We start from the raw sequence: 13860 nt of genomic DNA on the forward strand, positions 1-13860 counted from the left end.
CCTCCCTCCCCCCCTCCCCCTCCCCCCCCTCTGACCCTATATGTATTTGTATTGACATTGGTCTCAAATTAGCAGCATGCACATGACCGCTGAGCTTTCTGGCTGTGTACCACTTGTCCGGTTCACTTAAATAAAGCCTTGCTGACTCCTGAAGTTTTGTTCCCCAGAGAACAAAGGGAATGGACTTAGTGGGTGAATTTATACTGTAGGAGAGTTGTAATTTCTGTTTTGGGCTTGAAAATGGGACAATAAAGAAAAACAAAGTTGAAGCAGACCAGTGAAGACTGGTTGGTAGTCAAGACCTATTTAAATAGCTAACGCTCTGGGTCATAGACATATTTCAGGATCAATGTTAACAGTTTCAGAATTCAGACTATATGATTTGTAGGGTGAGACCCAACAGATAACCTTTGCAAAGGGTCTCCCAGATCCTGCTAAAGCAGCTCAAATAACTAGGTGGAGAAGGTGCTAACGCAGATGAGCTCTGCCTCTCTCCTTTCATGTCCCCTGTTCCAGACCTGTGTCCTGCAGTACAGAGGAATGGAATGGCAGTCATGGCCCCACTGGGAAGTTGAACTAAAAGAGACACAGAAGATAGGCATGTAACTCCCCGCATTCCACTAAAATGGAAAGCACTCTACATTAGGGAGGTGCTATTGAGACATCTGGACTCTCAAAGGTGTTCTCAAATATGTCTTGGCCTCAAGGCTCTAGCTGCCATGTGTCTCATAGTTTAACCCTTTAAACATTAAAAAAATGATTTTATTAATTATTTTTATGTGTATGGGTGCATGTATGCCTGTGCAGTACTTTCATGCTTAGGGTGCAAGAGGCCAGCAGAGGGCATGGAGCCTCTAGCACAGTGGTTCTCAGCCTATGAGTTGCGACCCCTTGGGTGTAGAATGAGCCTTTCACAGGGTTGCCTACGACCATCAGAAAACACAGATATTTCCATTGCTATACATAAAATAACAAAGTTACAGTTGTAAAGTAGCAACAAGAATAATTTTATGGTTGGGCTCACCACAACATGAACAATTGTATTAAAGGACTGCAACATTAGGAAGGTCGAGAACCCCTGCTCTAGAAGTATAGCCAATGCTTAACCCCTGAGCCATCTCTGCAGCTTCCATATTTTAACTTTAAGGAAACAAAATATCCTCAGAATGCTATTACATGTAAGACGATAGAGGTCTACATATTAAGTTTTTGCATTGGATTTTGCATTGGCAATTTTTAAATCAGTGATAGCCACTAAAGAAGCCATTTACATTCATTTTATTGAAAGACTCAGAAAAATCAATAGACCTTAGTAGCTAAGAAATTCTGGTAATGTACAACCTGACGCTGTTAACTTCCTTTGCTACCTGATCTAGACAGAGGGAAGGAACAGAAAAGAAAGGAGTAGAGATAGAAATGGATTGATAAGAATGAATAAAATTAAATTGAAAAAAACAAATGGATTAAAGAGAATCTATCATTAATGTATTTCTCCAAAGGCACACAAATACGGGGGTCACTAGATTTACACAATATGGGAGTTTGTTACTATAAATTCATTCCAACATCTTGGAACATGAGGCAGAATGCAGTGTGAATATCCCTATTTTATGTATCCATTCTGCAAAGACAGAACCCTTTTGTACAGGTTGTGTGAGTATGCCAACATAATCAAACAAAAGCTCATCAATTATTGAACAGACCTGGTAGCTTCCAAAGATTAAAAAGTAGCACTCCAAATCACCCAATAGAAACAAACATAATTTTTCTGCAAAGCTATTTCTATTGCCTAAGCTAAAACTGGTATGTTGCTTCCCACTTCAAAGAACAGACAACATTGTTGATAAAAAATTTGGTATGTCTTCTATCCTCAACTACAGAAACTTCTGTAAGTGGTGTGTGTACATGTGATACGTGTGGGCACATGTGTGATACGTGTGTGTACACATGCACGTATGGGTTAGTGAACATTGGGCTATTCCACAGCAGTTGGTCACCTTGTTTGTTGATACAGGGTCTCTCATTGGTCGGGAGCTCTCCAATTTGCCTAGTTCTCCTAACCAACAAGTCCTGGTGGCTCTTCTGTTTTTGCCTTGCTGCCCTCAGAGAGCAATCCTGCACCACAGGAAATTTCAGGGGTTTTCAGGGGACTGAATCCAGGCCCTCATGTTTGCACAGGAAACACTTTACTAAACAAGCACCTCCTAAGTTCCAAAACCTCTATACATTCTTCTAAAAACATTCACATTTTTTTACTTTAAAATATTCTTATAGTTGGATTGCTTCTCCTAAGTACCAGTGATGGCACGATGTAGCCCAGTGGCAAGTTGATTTCTTTCCTCTAACTGTCCTCAAAAGCAAACAGGTTAAACCTTGCTTCTTCTGAAAAATGTCAGTTTACATTTTGACCACCATTTAGAAGTCCTTGCTTCAGAGTCCAGGCACATTGAAAATCCTGGCATCACTACCATCAGGTGGATATCATCATTTCACTGGCCTGTTCGCATGCAAATGTATTAGAAATGGAGACTGACCAAATGCTAGCTCAACCTACAGCTCGGCCCTGCTTCTCAGATGCATTTTGGTAGGACTGGTTGGCTTGCTCTGGGTAGAGGAGCATTCTCCTTTAATTGATAACTAATCTTGTAGAAGAAGGACCTCTTGCTCCCCTGAGTGACCCCATTAATTTGTTCATGCTCCCACATCCTCATTCTCAGCCAATGAGACCAAGGTGAAGTGGCTTCAGGGCAAATGGATGTCTACAGCACAGGCAGTCGTCTGCGAGTAATGGATAACGCAGGTTCTAAACAATGTGACGGTTTTATGATCTCAACATCTGTCCTGAGGGACTGGCCTGAGTTTGCTGACTCATTATAAACATCTGAGTAGACCATTCACTCACTAATCACTTCATTAAATCCTATTCTGGGCCTTGGAGAGCAACTTCGCATCATGTGGCACATAAGAAAATAGAATTGCAACCTGGGAACACAGGCAGGCCTTTGATGTGGGCAGGAATGGACAGATTTTTTAATTTCAGCAACAAATATTAATAACAAATTAACATATTAATAAACATATTAATAACAAATTAATGTAGTTTGGTGAGTTAGCTTCATTTCTGCTAGGTTTAACTATGTAGTGTATGTTTTACATGGTCCTGAAATGTCCAGTAATCTGGTCTTGTCAACAACTTTGTTGCTTCATGGAACATGGTGTCTACTTAATCACTTGTATGTGTAATATCTGTACTAATTTTTAACAATTTAGAAAGAGACACAGAGACAGAGACACAGAGGCTGATGGGAGGGAGGAGCTAACTAATTCTGTAAGTGTATTTATTGGCGATGTAAAGCCGCATATATGATTGTTTTCTTCTGAACTTGTTTACCACTTTTCAGAGTTGCTAATAGGTTTTACACCTGCATATTTTGAACTATGCTAATTGTGTGAAGTCGTAGGGAGCTAATTGTCTCTGGTGAGAAGGTACAGGTGGAGACATAATGAACAGTAGCAGATTACTCTTCAAACCAATTCACTTCTTAACGTAAAGAAAGCATTTGACCACGTGACTGTCATTTGTGGACGCAGCAGCTGCTTTTCTTCTTCAATGCTAGAATGAACTGTTTCTTACAGAGGGAGAAAAGTTAAAGCAGTGGCAATTAACCAGCCTGTTGGTTTACTCAATACATATTTACCAAGTGCCTGGTACATTGTCAGGTACTGTGTGCATACTAAAATAAGAACTAATATATTCACCCAGTATTTATGGGAAGGTGATTCCATAATCTAGGTGAGAAGAGAGTGGGCTTATGAAGACACATAAGATAATAATCTCAGATAGATAGTCAAGGTTTGCATCTGAAAAGCATGAAGAGGTGATTAGGGGCCACTGGCATTCAAGTCAGGTCAACTCATCTGGATAATTAGAGATAATAAATCATGTTGTATGTGATCAGATAGTGATAATTACTGAAAATTCTGTAACACTGGTGGCAAGATCAGCTACTTACATATATATTTGTATGACTGTATGATATGGTATTAGAAATATGTTTCCTCCTAAATCACACATAGTAAAATATAAGCATATATGAATGAACATATGAAGTCCAAATGGCTAATACCTAAACATGGGCTATATATGAATGAAGCTCACAGACAGGAGGTCTTCTTAGTCCACTTTGTAGTCAGTGAAGTCCTTATGAAATTGCTAGCTATGTAAGTGATGGTGGCCTGCTATTTGGCTCTTGAGTTTCAGTAGAGTGACTTTATAAGAATTAATATGGTCATAGCAGAAAAAATACTAACGACAACAACTGATTACAACCTGGCCAATCATGTATACATGAAAATTTGAGGGCCTCGCATCTCCAAGGTTTGGGTAACACTCAAGGACAACCTTTTTTTTGGGTGGGGATGGGTCTCATGATGCAGACTGCTTCCTCCCTATCTGAGGAGGCTGATGCTTACATCCCGGGTTATTGGGAGACTGTGTCTTGTTGAAATCCACATTCATATTCTTCAGTGTTAAGTGACCTGGGGGGGGGGTTTGAGGCCTCCTGGTATCAATGCTTAGGGGTGATCCAGTCATAGGCTTTGTTGTTATCTAAAAACCTATATTTTGCAGGAAGTGTAAAATGTATCTACACAATTGAAACTATTAAACCACTCTGCCTCTATACTTATTTAGACTTTAATTTAAGGATGGTGAATTCATTTGGCTTTAAGTAACTTTATCTTTTTAAAACATAAGTTTGCAGGTTTTGCAGCCCAAGAGAAGAATGTCTGTTTGACATCCTTTAAAATGTATTTACACTCCGTTAACTTTGTACATATTAAAAGCTAAAATACCTTGAAATAGACCACTATTTTAATTTGAAACAAAGATAAAAATGTACATAATTCTCAAATAAAGATGTGCACCTCCCTCCCCCTCTCCCTCCCCCCAAAAAACCAAAGCAAACCAAACAACAGCTTCCTGCCACACACATACAAAAACCCAACCCAAACCAAAGGAAACCAAACCAAGATACTTACCCACTGATTCCTAAACTGGATCATGTGATGGAGGAAAAATGAAATAATGATGGAGAACATAGGGAAGAACAAAGAAATGATGAAAAAAAAAAGTAAGGACAACAGAAAAGACACAAAATGTCAATGTAAACATCCAAGCCTGCAAGATACAGCTCCATTTTCCTCCACTCACCTGTCACCAGGAACAAATCATGAGAGATGATGGTACAGGTTTGATTTTTAAAACAAACAAACGAACAAAAATTAAAAGCAAAATAATGAGATATTTAATAAAAAGAGCTAGCATTTTACTGAATTTAAATTGCAGTTTAATTTATTTTGTGCTTGTGTTTGTGGGGGTGGTGATGGGTGCTTTGGCATGGCGTAGAGGTCAAAGGACAATTTGTAGCATTTTCTCTCCTGCTATGTGGGTCCCGACAATTGAACTGAGGTCACTGGGCTTGCTGGCAAGCACCTTTACCCACTGAACCACTTCACTCAGCTAAATAAGAAACAGTGTCTACTTGAGCCCCCCAAAATGAAAGCTATTGTGTAAATTGATTTTTTCCTATGCTATATTTTTGTGACTTCTTTTTAAATGAATGCAAACTCTGAGACTTCTGAATTTGTATAAGCAAAGTAGACAGGTTTTTAGCTTTCCCATTTGCATGTAACAAGCAAGGTTTATGTAAATAGTCAACACCAAAATGGTATACAGGGAAATTATAGGCCACTTGGAAAGTTTTAGCAGTGTTTATATACAAAAGGAGAAGGCTTGCAGAGCAGAGGCTCCTCCTGGCTGCACTACTGCTCCCTCGGACTTACCTCCTGTCCTCCATCCAGGGCACACAGCTTGGTGCTTTGCTTTTTAGCATCAACTAACACATTAAACATTGTGCACACGGAAGCTGGGATGCGCAAGTCGGTGGTTTTGTTTGCCTTTTGCAGCTTGAGTTCGAATGCAGTTCTTGTTCTAGTTATTAAAACATGAACTACAGTAAGACGTCCTGACAGACACCCTGCTGGTTTGCAAAAGTCACGTGATGATCGCATAAGACGTGCAGTTACAGACAGGGAAGCATGGTGGAGCTAGGGAGTAGGGCCTGGGGGGTGGGGCTAGGTGGGGATGTTCTTTGCTGGTGTCTCAAATAAAGGTTCGACTGTGACAGTTTTTTTAATAGAAGGACATGGGTAGCGCCATAATATTTTAAATTCTAGTTTTGGGTAGCTATTCAAGATGATTCAGACACCCAAAAGAAGCTTTTGGTTATGTCAAAGGTTTTCCATGAAAGTCAAATCACCATTTTACTTATTCTCTAAGCTAAGTTCCAAGTAGAAAACCACAGAAAACTACAATTCTTATTTGTCATTTAAATTGTCTCTCAAATGCCTGAAGTTGCAGGTAAAACCCTGTAACAGGTGAGTTAGATTGGTCTCCCCCCCACACCCCCTTAATCTGACCCACAGCTTTGAGCCCTGAGACTCACAGTTGAGTTTTGAAAATTAAAGAATTCAAATCATAATCTTGCTATAGGAGGGTATTCGCATTATTCTAAGAACTGGACTTTCTTGGCTCAATGAGCTGAGACATCCTCAGTTGTTCCAATAAACATTTGACTGATACTCAGATGTACTTCCCACAGCTCACAGACCCATATAAATGCACCATAAGCAAAGGCACTGGGGACACATGATTGACCTATTAGCATACAATGCTGATTGTGTTTAAAAAGGAAAACTCATCTGAAAGACTCCAAAGTCTGTAACTTATTTCTGGTTGAGTGCAGAGGAATGCATCTTGTTACTTGGAACCTGTCAGATGTCGCTAGCCCATTCCAGAAAGCAGTGAGTAACCTCGGAACAAGGATGGTGCTGACCGAATTTTGAGCTCCTCACACCACTTCACTGCACACAGACATCATACTCAATGCTTAAGATCTTAAGACAAAGCACATTTCTCCCAGAGAGATATGCATGGTGGATGTGATTAATATGGCATGGGTGTTATTGATTAGATAAATGGGTGGGAAACCTGAAAACAGTAACATCAGATTAAGTTCATCAATTAATGGGTTCCCAGGACTAAGGTCAGAGAATGGAAAGTCCAGTACATTTAGAAACAGTGGTTTTTTACTCAATTCCTCCCCGTGATAATTAAGTAACAGGTACTTAGTAAAAAGCGGCATTATGAGTCCTGGCATACTAAGCAGCAACTCGGAACACACGTCTACCTTTTGACACAGGCCTCTATCATGTCACTGGCCATTAGTTTAAGTCTTTGCTCTAAGTGGTGGGCAAATTCTTGTTCTGGCCAATGGAGGTCAAAGACAAACATTTGCAGTGCGTCAAGTTTCCAGAACAGATCCTCGGATGTTGTTGAGCCATTGCTAGAAGAAAGTGGAAAAACAAAAACACCATGAACTTCCTCTGTTAACAACGTGGACCACACATCCACTGGTTTGCCTTTCTGCGATAACGCCATCAGTGAAGAATATACCACAACCATGAAACAGTGTTCTCTTCAGTTAGCTTTCTAACTCTTCCTTTCAACTTCTTAATGAGGTAAGCCACAGAGAATATAAAAGAAATAAATGCAGTAGTGAGTTTCACAAAGAGGACTAACATGGGTACAGACACTAAAGAAATCAAGTTGTGCATATTAGGACTAACATTTTAACGTTCTTTACCAATTTTTTAAGATAACGATGAATACATAAAATTTTCTCTTAAAGATCCGAAAACGTGTTATATGTGCATGAAAATTTATATGCTCACACCTAGGAGTAGCTTTCCTGTTATCCACACATCTAAGCCTCTGTACTCACTGAGATTTTCTATCCACAGGAGTGGGGCACAAAGGAGCCTTAGGACACAGGGAACAGTAGGCTAGGTAAGAAAGCAAACCTTTACTTCCAGTTTGAACTGCTGTGTACTGCTTCTAGCTCATAATTAAAAACTAACATTACAGAAATGGTCTAACTAGAAACGGTATTTGAGGTGCTTTGAAGTTAGACCAAAAGCACACATTTTGAGTCTCTGTGCCTGACAGTGAAGCCAGCATTCACTAGGATGATAAAATTCCTCTAGGAAACTATAATTTTACACCATGTATGGCGGTGATGTGCAGAAGAATTCGTAAATTATCCAGGCAAGGGATACTACTACTACTTTCCATAAGCCAAGCATCCAGCCAATAGGATGACAGATGTTTGAAAGTAAAATACTCCTACATTAGAACACATTGAGACTCAACCACAATATCAGAACCAAACAGAAGCTAAACAAAAAAACAAACTGGGGAATGTCTGATTTGTTCATAGTGTTCTAACAACTGCTCCAAATACACTGCACTAAATTTTTATTCTTACTCTGCAAAAGAAAATGAAAGAGGAAAACCCATTTATTACAGAGGCACACTGGAAATTTTTAAAATAAACTATTTTAAACAACCATATTGTTTAGCTAAATATATCTTAATTAGTGAGCTTTAGAAAAATCACCTCTTGCCCTGGCTAATTAAAAGCTTGGGTTCTGCCCTGTACCCTGGCCTCAGAGTCTCAGTTCTATCTCCAATTTAAGTTGCTATCCCCGACCCATTCTGCCAGGAATTTCTCAGGATCCCCTGGTCTAGCTGAGAACTCTTCAGATTTAAGTTCTCAAGGGACCAATCATGACAACACTGAATAGCAGACACAGAATTTTACTGACTGATTGTCTCCGCACCTTAATGTGCACTGGACACAGCCTCATCAAACACCTGACAAGGTTATACTGACACCACTATGAAAAATGGGTAAGGAAATACCCTATTTACATATGTACAAAAATACAAAAGAACAATAAAAGGCCAGGCTATCTACTTCCATATATCCATAGGGTACAGTTAGAAGATCTGTGTTTCAATAGAATATACTTGGCAAGAGGCAAATGTGCTTTATAAATTTTGGAGGGACATAACATTAGAAATGTCCCTGCTTTAGCAGTACACCACCAACCAAAATTTTCATCAAAACAACAACAACAAAATATCTTATAGTCAAGGAAAAGTTGTATTGAAAATTTTCTTACAAGAATGTGAGCTCTATCTTTAGAGAGACCTGAATATACTTTTCTTTTGTTTAATGCTGCGTGAGAATTAGAGACAGTAAATGTGTTTAATTGGGAACTTAATTGGTATAATAACTGTTTGTTAAAATTGAATAGATGAGAAAATATAAATAGGTCTTCTCTGGAGTTAGTATAGATAACCTGCAATTTATTCTGAAACTTTTCATTTTAAGTTATTTCTAATAAGTGACTAGTCCTCAAAATACTACAGATTAGAGAACTCAAATATAAACAATGAACCTTGATATAATTCCTTAAGTCAGTAGAAATTTACCTTTATGACATTTATCTGCATAGCTAATGACAAGTGTCTGTACTACCACTCCTTCCCAAATGATGACTTTATATTCAGAGAGAAAGATGGGGAGGAATTGTCTGGGTCTTTCTTAAAAAAATAAAATTAAGAAGCTTCTTCTTCTTCACCTGGAAAACACCAAATGGCAGATGATATAGGACTAGTGGGAGGGCCTAGAGGATCTGGGGGGTGGGGACAGGACTAGAAGACCACAGATGCCTCTGAAAGGATTCCTCAGATGCTTAGGGGTCAAGGTCGTGGTTGAGGCTCATGGAGGTAAAACCGAAAACAAGTGGATCCCCACCACCTAGCTGGGGTACCTGGTCAAGGACATGACGATCAAGAGATCTACCTATTCTCCCTGCCCACTAAGGCATCCTAGATTATTGGCTTTTTCCATGGCAGATTCTTAAAGGATGAGGTTCTAAAGTTCATGCCAGCACAGAAGCAGACTCTGGCTAGGCAGAGTTTAAGGTTCAAGGTTTTTGTCAGTATTGGGGTCTACAATGGTCACGTTGGTCTTGGTGTTCAGTACAAGACTGGAAAGCCCCACATTGTTCTGTGCAAGGTGACGGTCCACTGATGCTCTGTGCTGGTGCGTTTCACCCCTGTTCGCAGAGGGACTGACATTGTCTTTGCCCCTTGCCCAAGAAGCTAATGATGATAACCAGTATTGATGACTACTACACATCAATTGAGGCTGCAATGTCACCCTTGGCAACCTTGCCAAGGCCACCTTTGATGTCATATCCAAGACCTACAAGTATCTGACCCCTAATTTCTGGAAAGAGACTGTGTTTACTAGGATTCCTGATCAAGATTTCACTGACATATTGTAAAAACCTACAGCAGAGACTCTAGAAATCCAAAAGACCTGAAAGCAGAAGTAAAAAAAAATGGGAACAGGAAAAGGACCACTGGGAGAAGAGAGGACAGGAAGGGTAGGGGAAGAAAACCAGAGCACAGCACATGATACATGTGTGTGAGTCTTCCATAATAAAACTTATCATTTTGTATAATAAACATACACCAAATTAAAATGTGAACCGTGATAACATCATACATTATGAATAATCATGGTCACTATGAAAACAAAGAACCTAATAATCTTGGTAAGATCATGGTGATCAACTTGTATCACATATTTTTTATTTGCTTATGCCAGTAAAGGCACCATCACCCACTTGAGATGATTCTTGTCTTGATATTTACATCACTCTGTAAAGGATCCCAGCAAGAGAAAGTTTGGGTTTCACATAGTCTCCAAGCGAACAGAATAGCAAAATAGGAAACTAAATCACACAGAATAAATGTCCACAAATCATACTGTCCTAGTAAAATGTAGATGGAGAAGGAGTTAGAAGACAGGTAACATACAGAGGCCAAAATTATAAATTTAGAAAGGTTCCTTATTCCATGTAGGTAATTTCTGAGCACACACAGAAACAACTCTATGTATTCCAATGGCACAAAGAATTTGTCTCTAAGAAAAAGACTGACATGCAAGATCCTATCCCAGTTGGACATGCCAGTCCAGCGATGTTTAGTTTTGGGTAATGCCTGCGAAACATTTTCACAAGGTATCAGTCTCTTTCTTGGTCTCACCCCATTTGTCTTCTTGACTGTATATATACACAAGACTGATACCAGATTTTATGGTTGGTGGTAGGGAGAGAGAAAGCTAGTTAAGTTTTTGAGCGGTTTGTTCTGTGAAAGCAGAATAAATCGAAGTCTGTGAAGGGTTGTGAATCTGGGTCAAAGTTGGCCTATTATTTACTATGAGACTCTATTTCTTTCTTTTATTAATTTACTTGTGGATGACATTTCTGTAACTGTGAAATGGAGACAGTGATACTTACCTTACAGAGCTGTTATAAAGATAAAATGAGATAAAGAACTTGGCACTGTACCTAGAACACAGCAAATCCTGAATATTCAGATAAATTATCAGTATTTTTAATCTAATGTTTGTGCTAATTGATTTAATGTGAGATCTTGTACAAAAGACTTTTCTGTCTTTTTATATTTGTAAATTAACTTTATAACTTCATTAGATTTTTATGAGGCTCTGAGTTTTCAAAAGAGCAAAATTATAAATAATAACAATGGGGACAGCCAGCAACAATGATAATACAGGGTAGTAATTACCATTGATTGGATATCTAGAATGTTCCAGTAGTAGTAATTATTTGTAGAAAACCTAGGATGCACCAGATACTTTTATCCAGTGTTTTTGACTCTCTCCCACAAAACTATGTTTATATTTGAAATCAACCACTCTTCTGCTGAGGAAAGGAAATCTAAGAAAGACTTATGGTTCATAAGCTAAGGTTTAAGGTCAGACATACTCAATTTCAGAGTACTTGTCCCTAACGACAGTTAGCTATTGCAAGCTCGCTACAATGTGAAGTAACTAAATATGCTTTTTAATGTCATCAAGACTATCTTATAATTTCAAGGTATGCCAACTGAAGTAGGAAAGGAACAACAGAACAATGTCCTAGTACTGGGGAAAATATGAACAGTTGCTTCCCTGCAAGGTCTAATTCTGCTTCTTCAATGCTAAGACTAAGAAAAAAAAACCAGAACACAATGAAACAACTGCAAACTTCTTTTGATGTTTTTCTCCATATACAATGTCAACGGTGTGGGCAGTAAGAAAGCTGAACTCACCACAAGTGTCAACCTCATGTCAACCTTGGGTTTGTACTGCTTAGTATAGAGTCTACAACTTGGGGTTAAAATAAAAACGACATCTGCCACACAGAATAAACATAAGCAACATCGAACCAGTGTAATTTTTTTCTTTTGATCATTTATCGTCAATATGCTAAGCTGAGCTCAATTGCTTTAAAAAAAAAAAAACCTCAAAAAGAGTGAAGCCAAAGACAATACTCCTCAGTCAACAATGATAAATGCCATGCACTCGGAACACATCTGCACGGAACACAGCCAAGGCCATGCACTAGCTAACACAGCACCAGGAAATAAGTGAGGGGTACACACGTGGACTCATATGAAGAAGCCATCCACGGAGGAGCAGAAAAGCTAGGAATCTGTGGAAGATTAAGAGGCAGACTTGGAACTTTTGGAAGAGCTACATTGGGAAGACTGTTGGCGATATTCCTGTAAAGAAACAAACAATGTGGGAAGGGAGCACCATGAGCAATATCCACACATGGCTGGAGGTAAAGTCATAAGGTCGGGGCTGAGACGGATGCTCTCAGGGCACCTACTTGACTGGCTGCCACGTCTCCTGCTCGAAACCCCTGTGAATGGACTGGGCGATGGCGGACTCCATCAGGTCAACGTAGCGGACAACCAAGGGCACAAAGATCTCTTGCAAGTGCTTGTGGAATTTTCCATTACACAGAAGTGCTGAAACAGGCAAGCAGAAACAGTGTTTGTCAAAGGGATAGTATCAGCTACTTGGGAAAAAATAGGTGGAAAAAAATTTTTTTTTCCTAAAAGAGTCTCACATGGTAAAACTGATAGAATAGAGATGATAATGGATTCTGTTCTTTATATTGAATATCATGGAGATTACTTCAAAATTATATTTAGCCTTTCATATATGCCTGTCAAAACAAAAGAAGATTATATTTCTGTAAAATGTTCTAAGCAGGTGGTATGCTTGTACATTCTAAGAGATTTAACACATAGGCACATGACCACTTACTGTAAATTCAAGGGAGCTGCTGCCTCCACAGAAGGTCCTGACACATGTAAATGCAGCAATTAAGCACAGCCAGAATCCCCTTGCTAGGCTGTGTATCAGGAAAGCAAATGCTAAACTTGTTCAACTGTACAGGTAAGCTTGATTATATCTAAGAACTACACTTCTGAATTCACAGGGGAGGGTGGCTGTGACCCTGGGAGTATATATTCCAGTTCACAATTTTTTTAGTTATTTGGAGATTTGTTTCTGAGTGTTCAATTTAGCTCGTTACTTTTTGTGGTTCTGGGGTTTGAACCCAGAGCTTGTAGCTTAATAGGTAAATACTCTACCAATGACCTACACTTCCAGGCCGAATACTTCTGTATTTAAAAACAGTACATTACATTGTTTTTATCTTTCAGTTTCCAATTAGTCTGATGAATTAAGGTTAGGAATGCCCCTTGTAGAGTGACTATATAAACCTTATATTTAGTTGTGCTTGGTCAAGGACAGGGTGTACCCATCACCTCCCAGAGCCATGTCCTCCATGCACAGATCACAATGTCACTAAAACATCAGTCACAGCAGCATGAGGTTAAGCTGGATCTAGAATGACAGGACTCATCAGGACAACATTTGGCAATGCTAAGACTAAAGAATTTTTAATTTTTTGATCATTCTTATTGTAAATGTCTCTCAAGTGTATATATCCTAAATACATTTATGAATGCTTTGTCTTCCAGGTAAAAATGTATTCATTAAAATATATATATATATATAT

The 13860-nt window shown here is 39.0% G+C and overlaps 1 protein-coding gene across 4 annotated transcripts in view; it reads right to left on the minus strand.

Moving 5' to 3' along the window:
- Cadps2 (calcium dependent secretion activator 2) overlaps positions 1 to 13860 on the minus strand; it is a 501414-nt gene that overhangs the window by 53730 nt on the left and 433824 nt on the right. Inside the window, exons 19-23 of one of the 4 annotated variants that reach the window (XM_028762523.1) lie at positions 12658 to 12799; positions 12428 to 12547; positions 7251 to 7406; positions 5845 to 5992; positions 5041 to 5055 (exon numbers count right to left, since the gene is read on the minus strand). In XM_028762523.1, the coding sequence (XP_028618356.1) occupies positions 5041 to 5055; positions 5845 to 5992; positions 7251 to 7406; positions 12428 to 12547; positions 12658 to 12799 (581 nt within the window). The remainder of the gene's footprint in view (positions 1 to 5040; positions 5056 to 5844; positions 5993 to 7250; positions 7407 to 12427; positions 12548 to 12657; positions 12800 to 13860) is intronic. The other 3 variants (XM_028762525.1, XM_028762524.1, XM_028762526.1) reach the window with 3 other exon arrangements.

Source organism: Grammomys surdaster, unplaced genomic scaffold (genome assembly GCF_004785775.1).
Source record: "Grammomys surdaster isolate TR1022 unplaced genomic scaffold, NIH_TR_1.0 134, whole genome shotgun sequence".
NCBI classification, from domain to species: Eukaryota; Metazoa; Chordata; class Mammalia; order Rodentia; family Muridae; genus Grammomys; species Grammomys surdaster.